The 19,248-nt window shown below is 37.1% G+C and overlaps 1 protein-coding gene across 1 annotated transcript in view; it reads right to left on the bottom strand.

The window, feature by feature from the left end:
- Positions 1-19,248, bottom strand: part of LOC107705044 (tetratricopeptide repeat protein 28-like) — a 191,991-nt gene that overhangs the window by 98,927 nt on the left and 73,816 nt on the right. Inside the window, exons 2-4 of the mRNA XM_016439736.1 lie at positions 10,253-10,400; positions 3,961-4,233; positions 599-729 (exon numbers count right to left, since the gene is read on the bottom strand). Coding sequence (XP_016295222.1) covers positions 599-729; positions 3,961-4,233; positions 10,253-10,400 — 552 coding nt within the window. The remainder of the gene's footprint in view (positions 1-598; positions 730-3,960; positions 4,234-10,252; positions 10,401-19,248) is intronic.

Genomic DNA, 19,248 nt, shown 5'->3' with positions numbered 1-19,248 from the left:
TTTTTATTTTTTATATTTTAATTTATTATATTATTTTTCATATTATACATTATTTATTTTTAATATTAATTTTTACATTTTACATTTTAAAACTCTAAAACATCCTGATTCATTGAATTGAGGGAAAATGTGCTTAAATGTAATAAAAATTTAATAAAAATGAAAAGCAACCAAATAAATTAAATGTCACAATGTAAATAAATAAATAAATATTCTGAAAATAAACATCATTGTATTTACACAAAATATTTTTCTTCATTTAATTATTATTCAAATTTTTCTTTTGATTTTAGAAGTATGACCCAGACATGTTTTTGTGGGGTTAACCCAAGTAGGACATTTCGGGGTGTTTTCTCAGAACAGATAAGACAGCGAGCTGAAAGGAGACAGAACAGAGACGCTGAGCGTCCACAATCGTGACAGAGAGCGGTGAGTCTGCCCTGCAGCTCTGACTCAAACATTTGTCACGTCACAACACGAGTCCTGCGCCTCTGATAAAGTAATCCCGCACACTTTATTTCTGTTTGAGGTGAAGATACGGCCACACACACATACACACACACACACGCACACACACGGTCGGTTAGTTGGCGATTACCTCTCTGTCCTTGAGTTTCATGGCCAGGACGAGCTGGTGTCTGTGGTTGCTCAGTGCCTCGCGGTAATTCCCCTTGGAGAAGAAGGCCGAGCCCAGGTTCCCGTGAGCGCGGCATTCGCCCGTCTGGTCACCTGAAGGAAGCCAGATCTGGCTTAGAAGGTTTCCATACACACACCAACATGACAAAACTGAATCTGAGGAAAATGTGTTCACAGGCTTCAGGAAGACCAACTTCAGATGGTTTCTAACTGGTCAAAGCTGCTTGTTTTGGTCCATTAGATGGTTCAATCTGGTCTACCAACTGGTGCAGGTCAACCTAAACTGGCAGACCATCTCAGACCAGCAAGAAACCGGATACTGAGTTCCAAAACAAACAACAGCTAGTGAACTGCAAAAATGTGCAAGAAATTGTTCAAAGTGGTAAATGAAACAAAGATCATTAGAGTACATTTTACAAGATTATTTCAGTCTTTCTACTTTTAATTATTTGTGAAATTTACTAGCAATTATGTGTAAAAAAATAAAGTACATCCTACATTGTTTTTCTTCTTCAGTTTATGACCTGTTTTTTTTTTTCATTATTAAATATTATTACAAATTTGTGTTTAATTGTAAAAAATAAATAAATATAATAAATTAAGCAACTGAATTAATGGAAACAACGAACGAACAAATGAATGAATGAATAAATAAATAAATAGTACATTTAGCTTTTTTGCTAATTCTGACAAAATTAGACAGATTCTGTTGGTAAATTGGCAAACATTCTGTCCAAATCTGATATAACTATGCCTTTTTTATTTTATTTATTTATTTATTATTTTTTTAAATTCTGTCCAAATCTGATATAACTACACCTTTTTTATTTTATGTATTTATTTATTTTTTAATTCTGTCCAAATCTGATATAACTACGCCTTTTTTATTTATTTATTATTTTTACATTTTTGTTAATAAAACTGACAAAATCAGACATTTTCTGACCAAATGATACAAGGTTGTTTTTTTTTGTTTTTTTTAAATCTGACAAACATGGAGAGTTGTTATTGGTAAATCAGACTAAATTTCTTTTTTTCTCTTTTTCTGCTAATCTGACAATATTAGACCATTTATGACCAAATTGGACAAAACTGGGCTGTTTTTGAATTTTGAATTTTTTCCTAAATTTGACAAATTTAGACAGTTTCTGTTGGTTAATCGGACAAAATTAGACAGTTACTGACCAGATCTGAAATAACTTGACTGTTTTTGCTAAATCTGACAAAATTAGACAGATTCTGTTGGTATATCGTACCAAAAAAAAACAGTTTCAGACAAAATCTGGCACAACTATGCCAACTTTATTTGCATACATACATTATACTTGTGGGCGATATATACTATATACAGCAAATCTCAACTGCTTGTATCGTCGCATAATGTAAAGTATATTATCATCTAACTCCAATCTGCTGAATGCAACTTTAAGGCATGAAGATATTAAGATACTCCAAAAAAGAATCTTATCATTTTCTGTAAAGCTGCTTTGTGAAGAGTGCTATATAAATCAATTGAGCTGGACTCATCAGTGGTTTGAGGTGAATGTACGAGATGACACGCGTCGAGCCTCGCAGCACCTGCAACATCTACAGCTGTTCTTATCAGACCTTCATCAGCCGCTCCCACGTCAGCGGTGTACTAATGTGCTAAAAGTGCGAGCTGAAGCTCAAACACAAACATTCACAGTTCAGGCGTGCGAGACAGACGGGGTGAGAAACGCTTTCATGCCTTAAAGTCCAGCTGTAAACCTCTGACATTCAGGAGCTGCCAGGAGAATATTTATGATGCATACAGTATATACTTACACTGCGCCGAAAACACAAAAACTAGTCCAGTGGCATTTTGGGGAAAAGTCGCAGCGGCTCTTAATTTAAAAAAAAGTCCCATGAAGCCTAATTACAGAGAGACCTTATCAGCGTGTGCTCGGCTGGACGTCCGTCACAAGACGTTCTCGGAACAGACCACAGAAGTACATCGATTTCTCAAGAACAGGACATGATCACATGAATATGCAAAATGAGCCCAATTAATTGTGCTTTAAAGGAACAGTTTGCCTCAAAAGCATCATTTATGCTAGCCTGTATGACTTTCTTTCGTGGAGCACAAAAGGAGAAAAGGAGCAATTTTAAAGTGTGTAGAGCAAAGTAAAGGTCATTTCCATTGATAGATCTTAAAGCAGCGCTAGAAATAACAGCTTGTTTAATTTCTGAATGCCATAGACAGTGTTGTTATTGTAAAACTAAAATTATTAAAACGCTTTTCGTTATTTGAAATAAAGATGAAACACAATATCTTTTTAAAATTTTGTATTGTTTTTAAGTTTTGACATTTTAATAATATTTATATGAATAAAAGGTAAATATTAGATTAAATATTAAAATGTAAACTATTCAAATTGTTTTTGTTACCTGAACTAAGATGAAACACAATAAACACTTTAAAATTTTATATTTTTTATATTGTTATATTGTTTTATAAGTTTATAAATTGTAATGCTTATATTAATAAAATATAAATATTTGATTAAATATTAAAATAGAAACTATTAAAACTTCTTTTATTAACGGAAATAAAGATTGAATACAATATATTGTTTACATTTTATGTTGTTTCATAAGTTTTACATTTGAATAATATTTATATTAATAAAATAAAACATATTAGATTAAATATTAATATATAAATTATTAAAATGGTTTCCGTTAACCATGAAATAGATGAAACTGCATACATTAAAAAAATATATATTTTACATTTTTTTATTTTATATTGTTTTATAAGTTTACAAATGTTATATTTATACTAATAAAATATAAATATTATATTAAATATTAAAACAAACTATTAAGATTGTTTTCGTTAACTGAATATGATCAAATGCAATATACAATTTAAAATGTTATAATTTACATTTTTTTAAAGTTTGATATTGTTTTATACATTTGAATTTTGTAATCATATTTATATTAAGAAAATACAAATATTACATTATTAGATTAAATAAATTTAAAAACACTTAAAAACAAATTAGAAATGTTGCCTTAGAAAATAACCTAAATAAAAAATAATATATTGAAGTATTAAAATTGCTAAAACAAAAAATAAAAAAAAAAGAATAATGATAAATTCAAATAAAAGCACACAACAAAGTTACTAAAATGAAAATTAAAATACAAAAATAAAAGCTAATTCAAACTATTAATAAATACTACAATAGTAAATATATAATACGGATGGAATATGGTCCATAAAAACAAAATCATGTAGCAAGAAACCTAAAATCTGTCAAAGAGGTTTCTTTAAGGTCTATAAGAGTCGCTCACCTAAAGTTTTGGCCACCTCCAGGTCTTGTTGCATGTAGGCGGTGCTCTTCTCCGTGTTGCCCAGTGACCAGTAAGAGCTGCTGAGGGCTGAGAAAACAGAGCCGCGCAGCTTGAGGCTGCAGGTGCCGATCTTCAGCGCCGCCTCCAGGACCACCACAGACGCGCCGTGATGGGAGGCGGTCAGCAGCTCCTGACCAATCACAGACACCACCACAAACGGACTCTTGTCCAGCTTCATCTTCTGCAGCTGCTGGTAGGTCGGCTCCAGGGATTCTGCAGAGCCGATGCACACAAATCACAGCCAGAGTTAAGATGTGACATGAAACATTCCCAAAAATGTAGTGCAGTATTTGAAAGTAAATCTACCTTACATCTAAATACACATCTAACTGATTTAACATCATTTTACATTCATTTAAACATCAAACATACAAAATTTAGATATTTTAAAACTATTTTGTAATAGTTAAGAGAAGCTAGTACTACTAGCATTGGTGAGAGCTCATTCAGTTGTCTTTTGTTGACTGAACTTGTATTCAATTCATTTATACATCGCTAAAATGAAAAAATGTAATTCAGCAGGTTAAACACGGGCTCGTTTACTGTACAAACGCATTACAAATGACTGTAAAGCTAACACGGCTTGTTCAGTGAAGCAAAAGCGTTTGTTTGCACAAGCTGAGGTGATTATTCATGTGTGTGTCGTCACCGCACACTCCAAACAGACCTTCTTGTGGAAGTTTCTCGCTAAAATGTTCACCTTAGAAATGCTTATTTGTAAAATAATCCCACGTGTTACTATGCGGTAAGATTTAGCGAGCACCATATGTGTAGAGGTGACCTCCGCCAGAGGAAGGAGACACAGTTAAAGAGTGAAACGCACACACTGTCATAAATCACGACGGGCCACAGTCGAGTGTCACCCGCTGCCACGCGGGACCTCCAAAGATCCATTTTTATCTGCCCTTCCCTCGTTTTTCTGTAGCATATCTATGAAGTATATTTCTTACTGTCCTTCTGGGTGTGTTTGATAGCCAATTCAGCATGTTTCATCTCGGCTGCACAAATGTGTACTGTCATAAGTGCTTTCACATCATATCCTGTATTTTATCACAGCTGGAACATCACATTGACCAATCAGCAACTTTTAGTTATGATTTATACATTGCCGTAATTACTGATTCTGAGTTTTTTTTTTATGGTAAATTGGACAAAATTAAACATTTTCTGAGCAAACTGGACAAAACTTGTCTGTTTTTGCTAAATCTGACAATATTAAACTATTTTTTCATAGAAAACTAGGCTGCTTTTGGTTAAATCTGACAGGATTAAACCGTTTTTGTTGGTAAATCAGACAAAAATAGACATTTTCTGAGCAAAATGGAGAAAAAAAAAAAAAAGGGCTGTTTTATTTGCTAAATCTGACAATATTAATCAGTTTTTCAGTGGTAAATTGGACAAAATTAGACATTTAATGAAACAGTTTTTGTTGGACATTTTCTGAGCAAATCTTGCATAACTAGGCTGTTGTTGTTTGAAATTAGTCTAAAACCAGGATTTTTTGATGAAGAGAAAGTTCAAAAGAACAGCACATATTTGAAATAGAAAACTATTGTAAACTATTTAACACATTTTTATGAAATAATTATCCGCTATACTGTATTTCGTGTGATCTCCAGACTGTAAAAAGACACTTCAGGAACGCTGAGTGATTTCCGACAGGTTTAATTCCCTCTTCACGTGTAGCCAACAGGCGTGAACGTCCTCTGCCGTGAGCTACAAACACTCCGCTGGGTTTGTCGTGCGCATTCATACCGCATAATTGCATTCAGCCTGACACTTTTACAAGTTGCATAAATCGGAGTGGCGAGAAACTCTTTGGCTTGGGGACGGAAGTGAGTGTGTGTGTGTGTGTGTGAATCTAGTTAACAGCAGACACGGGCATGATAAACAAGAGCGCAGAAGTGCTTATGCAGCCCGCCGCGGAGAGGAGGGTTTAATGATGAGCCTCTGGGTGCCTAGCTTTTCTTCCTCTCGACGCTTTTCTCTTTCTCTTTCTCTTCGCCGCTTCCCTCTCTTCTGTCGAGAGGCTTTGCCATGTGAAACAGAAGCTTTGACGTGTCTGTCTGGCGTCTCGTGGGAAGCTGCTAAATAAAGAAATAATAACAGAGACTGACAACAACACCCACTTGCATTTCATTGTGTTTACCTTCTTTTAGTCTATTTACATTACCATTCCTAAACTAAGCCGTGCGGATTTCCATATCTGTAATTCGCTGTGCATCCAGAGGAGTTCTAGTATTCCCTGTAGCTCAAAAACAGAGGTTTCAGGTAGATTCTGTGCTAATTCATCACGCTTTATACCGCTGGGACAGGCTAAAAACACATCAAGAGAGAGTAGAAACCATCTGTGGATACAGTACAACCATGAATCACATCACTGCAAACTTTTCAAAAAAGATGCTTGCAGACCATTTCAATGATGCATCGCTTCAGTATTTACAGTATTCAGTATCCATTGTATTTAAAGATAGAATGAATAACAGAACGATAGAACAATCAATGGAACAACATATAGATAGATAGATAGATAGATAGATAGATAGATAGATAGATAGACAGACAGATAGATTACTCAAGACTGACTAGTTGATCACTGTATAGTGCTGCACAGCACAAACTGGAGCTAACCAGCTTAACAGACTTGAGTGGGTGGCGAACACTGAGATTATCCTGAGTGTGATTTCCGGAGTCTGCAACTTTCCAACACAAAGCTAAGAGGAGCGTCTGTTATCCCGCGCGAGCAGTCCAACACAATTGGCTCAGTTTTCGGTGGCGTCTCGCCTCTCGTCTTAGCGGAAGGGCTTTGAATGGCACCTCTGATGATGTGAAGCCGAGAAGAGAACAATTAAATTAAAGTTAGGTAATCCCACATGCATATCCTCACACAAGGGCGCTACAAAAGCGATAAAGGGATGAGGGGAAGCGAGAGAGCGGGAGAAAGCGAGTCTCTTGTTATCAGCGAGCCCAAGGGCTGCGAGCGATCACCTCTCTGCCCGGAGCCGATTTGGAGAGACTGTTCAACATAATCTGCTCTCTCCGCGGCTCAGAGCGCTGTGTCTGGCTCTGAGGGACAACAGGGGGAAATAAGGGACATAATTAGCAGATAAAACGGCCCCGTTTGGACGTCCTCCCGCAACAACGGCTGTTTGCATGACCCTGTTTGTTCTGAGACTGCGATTTACATCCAATTGCCCTGAAAGCATTTCTCAAACACCTACAGCTAAATTTTATATATATTACACATATTTTATATATATTTTTTTTAATTCCAAACATTCTTAGTGGAGAAAAATGGAGAAAAAAAAAAAAAAAGGGCTGTTTTATTTGCTAAATCTGACAATATTAATCAGTTTTTCAGTGGTAAATTGGACAAAATTAGACATTTAATGAAACAGTTTTTGTTGGACATTTTCTGAGCAAATCTTGCATAACTAGGCTGTTGTTGTTTGAAATTAGTCTAAAACCAGGATTTTTTGATGAAGAGAAAGTTCAAAAGAACAGCACATATTTGAAATAGAAAACTATTGTAAACTATTTAACACATTTTTATGAAATAATTATCCGCTATACTGTATTTCGTGTGATCTCCAGACTGTAAAAAGACACTTCAGGAACGCTGAGTGATTTCCGACAGGTTTAATTCCCTCTTCACGTGTAGCCAACAGGCGTGAACGTCCTCTGCCGTGAGCTACAAACACTCCGCTGGGTTTGTCGTGCGCATTCATACCGCATAATTGCATTCAGCCTGACACTTTTACAAGTTGCATAAATCGGAGTGGCGAGAAACTCTTTGGCTTGGGGACGGAAGTGAGTGTGTGTGTGTGTGTGTGAATCTAGTTAACAGCAGACACGGGCATGATAAACAAGAGCGCAGAAGTGCTTATGCAGCCCGCCGCGGAGAGGAGGGTTTAATGATGAGCCTCTGGGTGCCTATCTTTCCTTCCTCTCGACGCTTTTCTCTTTCTCTTCATCGCTTCCCTCTCTTCTGTCGAGAGGCTTTGCCATGTGAAACAGAAGCTTTGACGTGTCTGTCTGGCGTCTCGTGGGAAGCTGCTAAATAAAGAAATAATAACAGAGACTGACAACAACACCCACTTGCATTTCATTGTGTTTACCTTCTTTTAGTCTATTTACATTACCATTCCTAAACTAAGCCGTGCGGATTTCCATATCTGTAATTCGCTGTGCATCCAGAGGAGTTCTAGTATTCCCTGTAGCTCAAAAACAGAGGTTTCAGGTAGATTCTGTGCTAATTCATCACGCTTTATACCGCTGGGACAGGCTAAAAACACATCAAGAGAGAGTAGAAACCATCTGTGGATACAGTACAACCATGAATCACATCACTGCAAACTTTTCAAAAAAGATGCTTGCAGACCATTTCAATGATGCATCGCTTCAGTATTTACAGTATTCAGTATCCATTGTATTTAAAGATAGAATGAATAACAGAACGATAGAACAATCAATGGAACAACATATAGATAGATAGATAGATAGATAGATAGATAGACAGACAGATAGATTACTCAAGACTGACTAGTTGATCACTGTATAGTGCTGCACATCACAAACTGGAGCTAACCAGCTCAACAGGCACACGTTGGGATTATCCTGAGTGTGATTTCCGGAGTCTGCAACTTTCCAACACAAAGCTAAGAGGAGCGTCTGTTATCCCGCGCGAGCAGTCCAACACAATTGGCTCAGTTTTCGGTGGCGTCTCGCCTCTCGTCTTAGCGGAAGGGCTTTGAATGGCACCTCTGATGATGTGAAGCCGAGAAGAGAACAATTAAATTAAAGTTAGGTAATCCCACATGCAAATCCTCACACAAGGGCGCTACAAAAGCGATAAAGGGATGAGGGGAAGCGAGAGAGCGGGAGAAAGCGAGTCTCTTGTTATCAGCGAGCCCAAGGGCTGCGAGCGATCACCTCTCTGCCCGGAGCCGATTTGGAGAGACTGTTCAACATATTCTGCTCTCTCCGCGGCTCAGAGCGCTGTGTCTGGCTCTGAGGGACAACAGGGGGAAATAAGGGACATAATTAGCAGATAAAACGGCCCCGTTTGGACGTCCTCCCGCAACAACGGCTGTTTGCATGACCCTGTTTGTTCTGAGACTGCGATTTACATCCAATTGCCCTGAAAGCATTTCTCAAACACCTACAGCTAAATTTTATATATATTACACATATTTTATATATATTTTTTTTAATTCCAAACATTCTTAGTGTATTACATATATTTGCAAATATTGCATATATATATATATAAACAAGGACATTTTAGCCCGGGACTAAGACTAAGACTAAAATGAAAATAGCTGACAAAATTAACACTACTTTAAAGTTGTCCAAATGAAGTTCTTAGCAATGCATATTACTAATAAAAAATTTAGTTTTGATATATTTATGGTTGGAAATTTACAAAATATCTTCATGGAACATGATATCTACTTAACATCCTAATGTTTTTTGGCATAAAAGAAAAACCGATAATTTATCCATAAAATGTATTGTTGGCTACTGCTACAAATAGCCTACACCTGTGCTACTTATGACTGGTTTTGTGATCCAGGGTCACGTGTGTGTGTGTGTGTGTGTGTGTGTGTGTGTGATGTGTTTTCTGTTTGTAGAGTCGCTCCCGCAGACTGACGTCCTTTGTGTGTGTGTGTGTGTGTGTGTGTGTGTATGTGTGTGTGTGTGTGTATACATACAGTATATTATTTTAGTATAAAATATTTGAGCTATTTTACATTTCAACCTTAGTCTAATTCTGTCAGATAACATCACTGTAATCCACTAGTAGAGAACTGAGATTTTTTCATTCAGTGCATAAAAATGAAAAACGACTCAAAATGATGAAGCAGGTCACATATGATCTGAAAAAAATGCACCTATACCTCTCATACACTAATACGGTTGCTAAATGAAGCTCATTATGCACACTGAACCCTCATTATCACGTTCATTACAGTCAACAGATGAATCTACATCAGAAGAGCCCAAAACAGCATGTTGCATTATAGCTTATATTCCCTGTTCATCTGAAATAATTTTCCACACAAACATCATTTCCTATTTTTCTATTCCTATTCCTTTTGCCATTTTCAGATTCCAAATAAGAAACTACTTAGCCCACTCATGAACCTTTTTCACTAATGAAGTTCTCACAAAAAGATTTTAATATCTTTAAGAGGTTGTTTTCAGGAATTTGACCCTACGGGCCGTGTACCTCTTAGCGGGGACTTCATGGCGGCCTCCACCATTCCAACCAGCAGCTGCAGGCTCTTGGGGTCCTGCGCCAGTCCTGAGGCGAAGGCGGCCAGGGCGTCCGCATGGCGCCCCAGGTACTGAAGGGCAACACCCTGTCGGAAGTATGCCTGCAGAAAGAGAACCAGAAAGAAAGCATGTTAGTGTTGTTATCGTCTTCAATGGACAAGCGACATACCCTCTAAAACTGGTTAAAGTGCACTAATCAAAAGTGATCTGAACAAAAACCCAGACCATAAGGGTTAAACCTCGGTGTAAAACGCATATAGACACCAACAATTCCTCAAATCATGCATTTTATTGAGGAGATCTGCATTGTTACTTAACTAAGTGAACTATTATCACCTGCTAGACGACAAAACAGCTACAAAAATCCCAAAGACTTACACTGAGCCATATCTGTTTACAGTGAAGATTAACAGGAAAAACATAGTAAATGCGTGCTAAACAAACACATTTAAGATGTTTAAAGGAATAGTTCAGCCAAAATCGAAAATGTAATCAGGCTCAGTCCATCCAAGATGTGGATGAGTTTGTTTCTTCATCAGAACAGATTTGGAGAAATGTAGCATTACATCACTTGCTCACCAATGGATGCTCTGGAGTGAATGGGTGCCGTCAGAATGAGAGTCCAAACAGCTGATAAAAACATCACAATAATCCACAAGTAATCCACACCACTCTTGTGACCACATCATCTTGTGAGTGAAAAGCGGCAAGAAACAAATACATCATTAAGATGTTTTCACTTTAAACCGTCATTTCCAGGCTAAAGTACGTGTCCATAATCCACAATAACACTTCCTCCAGTGAAAAAGTAATCTCCTACTTGTTTAGAGCTGTTTTTGACTCGCTTGTAAATGGTGCATTATCTGTACAGATTTCTCTCCTGATTCAGACTTTTTTGTGGATTATTGTGATGTTTTTATCAGCTGTTTGGAAGCTCATTCTGACGGCACCCATTCACTGCAGAGCATCCATTGGTGAGCAAGTGATGTGATGCTAAATTTCTCCAAATCTTGAAGAACAAACAAACTGCATCTTGGATGGTCTGAGGGTGAGTACATCTTCAGCAAATGTTCATTTTTGGCTGAACTATTTCTTTAAATCTTGTCTGTCATGTAAGTCTTCGTATCTCAGACATGCATACATTCATGTTTTCAAAAAGGCTGCTGTTATTTTGATCGCGCGATGCACACCAGACCGCTCAACTGTATTAAATATCACAGCAGTTCACTTCCAGAACACATAATGTCCTCTCTATATTCACCGTGAGGGGGATGGGCTGATAAACACCATAACTTTTACTGGTGTTTGACTAAAGGGTTCTCCGGTCCGAGCGGACTCACATCTCCACCGACATAAAGCTCATTCACAATTATCATCTCACACAGCCATTTATTAGATCGACCCGAGCGTGCGGCCCACTTCCAGCCGAGCTGATAACGGCTGGGAGGGGACCAGCGGAAGATTAAGACATGACATTGAATTTATGAAGGCCCCTATAATTAATTTCACTTTGCACGGCGAGCCCTTTGATTACAGACTACCTCTCTTTTTTTCGGACAGCTTCATTGAAACGAATGGGGATGCATATTGAATTCAACAAATTAACCTTTGGTCTAACCATGTTATTATAGGACGTCGCAGGCCACCGTGCTCGGCTCGATATTAATTGCCTCTTTGTATACGACCCACTGCGCTGCGATTGGATGCGCTCGGCCGCCGTGCGTACACATGCACGTTGAGCGCTTTTAGGTTTCGACATCAATATCTGCCTGAAGGCAAATGGATTCGGGGGGTTGTTTCAGACGGCTGGGATTCAATCCTGTTTCTGTAATGCAATTTTAAAGCAAATGTGTTTTTCTTTTAGTGAAAGCGAAACAAATACGTGATTATTCAACATAAGCAAACAGCGTGCTTGCACTCTGCCGGTTTTAAATTAGAATGAAGTTGATTAAATGACAGGCCGGGCTTTGTGTTACGTCTCTCCGCCGAATCCGAAAGCTCTAATTGGTCGATTAGCGCACTGAATTCCCAGCACAGATGCCGACGGCGCTGTGATTTCATCCGGCAACGCTTTCATTCCCGCTAACGCAACACCAATCTCTCCACCTCTCATTTCACTTTATTAACTTTATGTATTTAATTTCCCATTACATGCAAAGAGGAAAAAAACACTGAGCTGCCACAATCTGGTCTGAACAAAGAAAAAAAGTTTAGAAAAAAAACTAAGCACTGGAACTGAAGGATTTTAATGATCTTCAGATCCATTCATGATTCTTGAACATGAGTATTCTTGTGCTAATGTGGGCAGAATGTCATACTAAAATAGATGACTGCAGACAGGCAAAATAATCTTTCATTTTACCCAACTTGCGAGTTTGAAGAGAGAAAAAAAACTGCATGCTAAATAGACACTATATCAATGTTTGCACACAACAACAAACATACAACACAATCAATATAGTGATTCACAAACAAATGGTCTGCTTCTGTTAAAATGGACTCTTATGAACTGGTTTTTACTAATGAATCCATAAAAAAGAGACTCACTCAATCATTAATTAACTGAATAAAAATGTGTTACCAAATACATTATTGTTAGTTTAGTATATATTTAACACCAATTATTATGGCCAATTTTTATCAGCTTCCTTAATGAATAAAATAACTGTTCAAGGAATCATTACAAGGTGATGCAACTTGTGTAATGTTAATATAGTTTCTCCTCAAATCTAGAGGCAGACGGAGTGTCCAGAAAAACTTAAAAAGAACCTTATGGAGTGGTTCTTTATAATGAATTAAAAAAAAAACAACTCAAGATTCCTGAACGACTCACTCAGTCTTTAAGTAGCTCTTAAAATATATATAAACATGTTACCAAATACATGATTGTTTGTATAGTATATAGAAAACACCAATTATTACGTCCAATTTTATTAGCTTCTTTAAAAGATCTGTTAAGAGTCATTAAAGGCGATGTAACTTGTGAAATGTTAAGATATTTTCTCCTAAAATCTGGAGGAGTGTTTAGAAAACAGGATAAAAGCGGCTCTTATGAACTGGTTCTTTATAATGAATCAATATCAAATTCATAAAATCAGTTTGAATCAGTTAAACGACTCAATCACTGAATCAGTCAGAGTGGCTCTTAAAATATGTATTAAAATACTACTTATAATGTTTTTTTTTTTAGTAGTATATTATTAGGTCCACCTTATTTTCCTCCTCAGAATTACAAAACAATTGTTAATGGAATCATTAAAGGTGACATGTAATTTACGCAATGTTAAAATAATTAAAAAGTGTAAAACGTTGCTCTGTTTATTTTCTTTCAGCTTGACATCAGCAACACTGACTCAACCAATGATGAGAGTTTGGGGGCGGGACTATCAGTTTGACCAACCAATGAAGGTAGGAGGAGTGTTCAGGAAGAAAAAATACTTTTTTTTGCATTATAATCTTTGCAATTTCTTTTGATGATCCAGGTGGAACAGAAATGGCAAACTTTATCTTTAAGGAACCAGAATCTTTAAGTGGTAATCACAACTAAAAATAGTTCAATTCTATATAGAGTAGTGGAAATATATTCTGCATGTTTCTACATCTATCAGAAGATGCAGCTCTCCAGTGCGTGTCAATCCAGTGTTGTTTCTCAGGGACTGCTGGAGAATGACTGATCTGAGCCGGGTTGGCATATGGAGACACAACTGTTCAGATCAAGTGTGGCGTCTGGCTGCGCTGGCACCTGACATCTTAACTGTGATGCTCCATCCACAGTCAATTACATATAATCATAACCACGGTCATAGCACTGGGAAAACTGTCAGCCACATGACACATTGAGCTTCCTTCAGCTCTCCAAGTTTTTCAGCATTCAGAATGAAGAGCTGCTGCTCAAGGTTTTCAAGGTTCCAGCAGAATGAGTGACAAAACAAAAATGAGTCAATCCCGCAAAGACCGCTCGCCGTGATTCAGACGTTTTCTGAGCACTTCAATTGAAAACTCGAACAGCAGCGTGCTTTGCGGCGCATTACGAGGTTTGAACGTGTGCTGAATTAAAATGATTTCCTCACACTAACAGCAATGAATCTGAGACCAGATGTCTGTAGACTCGCACTGAGAAAATACTTTTATATTTAAAAAATATTTGATATATATATATTTTATTAGTCATATATACATCAAATACAACATGCAATATAAAATAATATATTTTAATATATAATAAACATATTACAATATACCATGTTATATTGCAAGTCGTATTTGATGTGTAAACTTTTTTTTGAGATATTCAAAATATGATAATTAAGTATATAAATGCTTGCATATATATAATTATTAAATTATATTAAACATATGATGTGATAAGTATAAATATTACTCACATATTAGATATTATTTTTTATATATTATTTACGCACAAAATGTTTATAAATATATTTATTCTTCTTTACATTTTTATATTGTTTTGTATATTGTGTATTGTTTATTCCAAATTGAAATAAGATATATATATATATATGTGTGTGTGTGTATGTGTGTATATGTGTATATATATATATATATACACAGTGACATCATTTTCATAACATTTTTGTGTACTCTCCCTTTAAATTCTCTCTCATTATTAAATATAAAGATGTACAAAATGTACAAAAGATGTACAAAATTGTACATGTATGTACAATTAATAGTTATTGTGTATTTGTATGTGTATTAATAGTTTAATCCATTATAAAAAATAGTAAAATATGTATTGCAGTAGTGAGAAGAAGCTTCTTAAAAAAAGACGCAAGACATCTAGACACATTACAGTAATTAAAATACAGAAGCAGAATGTGCTAATTGTAATAAAAAAATAATGTCACAAAATGCAAAAAATGGCCTTAATGGTCTTTATTCTCTTTATCAAAAAATGACTGCTTATTGTTTTTATTTGAATTTTGGATGAAATATGACCCAAAATGTGCTCTTATGAAATCTATCTGTACCTAAGTGCCCTTAACAGACATCATTCCTATAGGCAGGTACGCTTTGCCCCCTGATGGAGTCACCGGCTGCCTAGCAACACTCGCCTGGCAACGCTCGCCCCCTCCGGTACCTCACCTGCTGTGATTTTGGCTCAAAACACAGACAGAAAAGTGTGATGAAGAGATGAAGCAAACGAGGCTGTTTAGGACTAATTACTGAGCCAGACTCTGCTGTGCTGCTAATCACCTGCCTTACACAAACTACAAAGAAAAGCGAATAATTATGAGGCTGAAAAACTTCATTAGGGCACATTTGTGCAGATATTTAATGATTAACTTGTCCAGTGTTGTGCTTTATGGTGGTAATGACCGGCCGTGTGTGATGGTTATGGCCATAAACACTACTCCAGACATGACAACAGCTGCTTTACTGTCCTAGTCAACTGACTAAACAACTTGGTCTTGAAACACTGTAGACTTGAAAAAGACTGAATGTGTTTAAAGATACTCATATTTTAGCCTATTATTATATCATTTACATGAACTCTTTAAAATGAGTCAACTGATTCACTGTAATGACTCAGTAAAATGAATCAGACTCGACAGTTTAAGAGGCGTTTGAGTCTTTGCCTCGGCTTGCGTAGTGTACAGTTGTGTGTGCAATACAACATGACAAAAAACAAACATGATTAAAAACCTAGAAATTCAGTTTTGACAACCTTTTTTGACAAAAAGCAACAATTTACTAGAAAAGTGACATTTTAAACTCACTTTTAAACACTCTAAAAGCTAGTTAAGTTAGCAGCATGTTCATTTTTATCTAGTCACTCCTCAACTCTGAAAACCCACAAAACACTATTTTGTACATATCGAAGTTAGTGACAATAAAATGTGACATCCATATCCAACCATATCTCAGCTGGCGGCCGAAATGCATTTACTGTGCAATCACACGCGTTCCATCGCCGAGCGCCATCGATCCACGATCCGCATCAAACTGTGAAGGGATGCGCCGAAAAAAGGTCACACTTCAGGATCGTAATCAATGCTGCGCATTCGGCATTCAGCGCCTGTCACAACTTCCTCATGCTGCACGATGATGGGCCCTGAACGCGCCCAAGAAACCTACTATTGTAATCACACCTGTCTGGAATCAGCATCAGAGCGGCAGGTGACAGATAAGTGCGCGCTGAAGCTAATTGCACTGGTTCTGATGCCAGAACTTCTCATTTCGGGACTCATACGACATGCAGTACGCCTGATGTAGGAATCAAAGCGCTCTGGATTAGTCAATGCCACGTTCTGATCATCAAATCTAGTGTTTATGGGGAATAATGCAGCGACTATGGTGGAGTGGAGCTTTGCAGATTAGCAGATGCTTCACTTATTGATTGTTAAATGCATTAATCAAAGCCAGATGGTGGCTACGCCAACACTGTCTGGAGTTAATGTGGAAGTGCTACAAAAATGCAACTGAATGCATTTACAGTGCAACCATCAAAGTGTGTGCGGCGATTGATGCAAGTCTTTGACATCTGGTGAGAAGCTCCTCCAAGAAGTGCCAACTTTTCAAGCTTGGTTTTCTACCTTGTGCAGAGTACATTTACTGTAAAACAGGAATTATTATCATTATTATTTTAAATCACAATAACAAAATGCTATTATTATATCATTTACAGTTTAGGTGGTGTTTTATTATTGCCTAAATGCTTTTATTATATAATTTACATGAATCCTCATAAATGAATTCCCTAACATGAATCAACCAATTCACTGAAATGATTCACTAAAATGAATCAGACTCAACAGTTTAGGTGTTTGATTATTGCCTAAATGCTATTATTGTATCATTAACATGAATCCTTTCAAATGAATTCACCTAAAATGAATCAATTTATTCACTATAATGAATCAGACTCAGTAGTTTAAGAGACATTTGATTTTTTTGCCTTTTGTTTGTGTCATGTACAGCTGTGTGCACAATACAACATGATCAGATGAAAAACCCAGAAATTCAGAGTTTTGACACACATTTTGTGTGAGAGTAGTGCCAACTTTTCAAGCTGTTTCTCAAGAGCTCTGGCTTGTTTTTCTAGCTCGTGCAGAGTAAATTTACTGCAAAAACAAGAAAGCGTGCAACGCTCTGGAGAAGCATGTCAGGACGCTGACCTTCACTACATTACGTTATCTTAACCTTCAAGAACGTTAACACAAAGGCTCAGAAAAAAAGAGAGTAATGCAGTAAATGATAAATAAGATCATCTTTAAACATGTAGGACTTATATCCGTTCCATACGAACGCCTCGTTAAAGAACCAAAGTCGTTCTTCTTTCATGTTTTCACTCGTATTCGTGGAAATCTTTGCGGGATGCTTGGCAGCTCGTCTCCTTACAAAGCAGATGCAGTTAAAAATGAATTCAGTATTAAACATAAATGTGGGAATTAAAAGACTTTGGAGAGCTGAGAGAGCTACATCAGCAGCGCTGCGAGACGAGCCGAAACAGATCGTCAAGATGCAGCACACATCCTTCAGAAGGAAAAAGCCTGCAGGAATTTCTGTGAAGTCACTGAGCCGATCACATCGCATACAGTATGGAGTCTCACCTCTCATCCAATTTATTAACCTTAATTAGATTTCATAACAAAACAATCACCACCAATTCTCATGGAGCCGCTCACAGGATGAGCATTTTAAACAATCACTACATCCACACTTGCATTAGCATTAGAGTTATTTGCTAAGTCAAGGACCATTGCACTACTTGAGGAAAAGGATCAAACAATCCCCTTTGACATGAAAAATACCTTTATAGCACTCAGACTCACAATTTTCACCTGCTAGATGCTAAAACAAGTCAAACCAGGCCAGTAATTAACCTAGCAATCACCCAGAAAACCTAGCGACATGCTAACAGCCCCTCAGACAGCCACACCCTAGAAACCTCGAATTAACTTCCTAACTATCACTCAAAACATGCTAGAAAACACAGAGAAACATATTAACAAACACCTAAAACACTCTAGCAACCTCATAGCAACATGCTGACAAACACCCAGAACACACACTCCCAATGTGTAAACAGTCCCCAAGAAACATCATACGTTAACAACCACTCAGATTACCCTAGCAACTAGGGTTGCCAACCGTTCCGTATAATACGGAATCGTCCCGTATTTAAGGCATCAAAGAAGCGTTCCGTATAAAAGCTATAGGGAACGCAGTTTGTCCCGTATTTAAGGCATATACAGTATGAACACCTAGACCATACGAATTACAAACTCTAAATTGAGAATTAATCATTCGTTTTTGACAAGTGTTTGATTTGTAAACATAGCCGTTCCAGGGAGGCTTTAAGACCAATCGGAATCCTCTGCTGGCTGGTCGCTCCCGCTTCACAGCGAGCGGGACTCGCGCTAACGGAGTTGGGTTTTTGAACGACCGCTTTTCGACTTCAGCCAATCAGATTCCAACATGATTCCAACATCCAGCCACGCAAGAAAACATGCATTTTACCTGAGGGAAGACGTGATCAATAAGGAAAGTCGTATTTCTCTAATGTATACACCTCTAATATATATATATATATATATATATATAATAGGCCTGTGTGTGTATCCCTTATTCTGTCCCTTATTTTTCTATGAATAACCATGATTGTCCCTTATTTTCCTTTTCTGAAGTTGGCAACCCTACTAGCAACCCCATAACAATGTACTAACTACGTAAAACCTCCCAGTAACCTCATATCAACATTCAAACAACCACACAGAACACCCTAACAACCCTATAGCAATGTATTAACTAACATATCAACCCCATAGCAACACATTACTCACCCAGAAGCACCTAGTAACCTCAAAGCAACACGTTAACAACCACCCAGAACACCCTAGCAACGCCATAACAACATATTAAAGGGGTCATATGATGCGATTTCAAGTTTTCCTTTCTCTTTGGAGTGTTACAAGCTGTTCGTGA

The sequence above is a fragment of the Sinocyclocheilus anshuiensis genome, unplaced genomic scaffold, assembly GCF_001515605.1.
Source record: "Sinocyclocheilus anshuiensis isolate Anshui unplaced genomic scaffold, SAMN03320099.WGS_v1.1 scaffold269, whole genome shotgun sequence".
Lineage (NCBI taxonomy): Eukaryota > Metazoa > Chordata > Actinopteri > Cypriniformes > Cyprinidae > Sinocyclocheilus > Sinocyclocheilus anshuiensis.
Note: the sequence above shows the minus strand (reverse complement) of the source record. Positions and strands in the feature narration are given on the sequence as shown.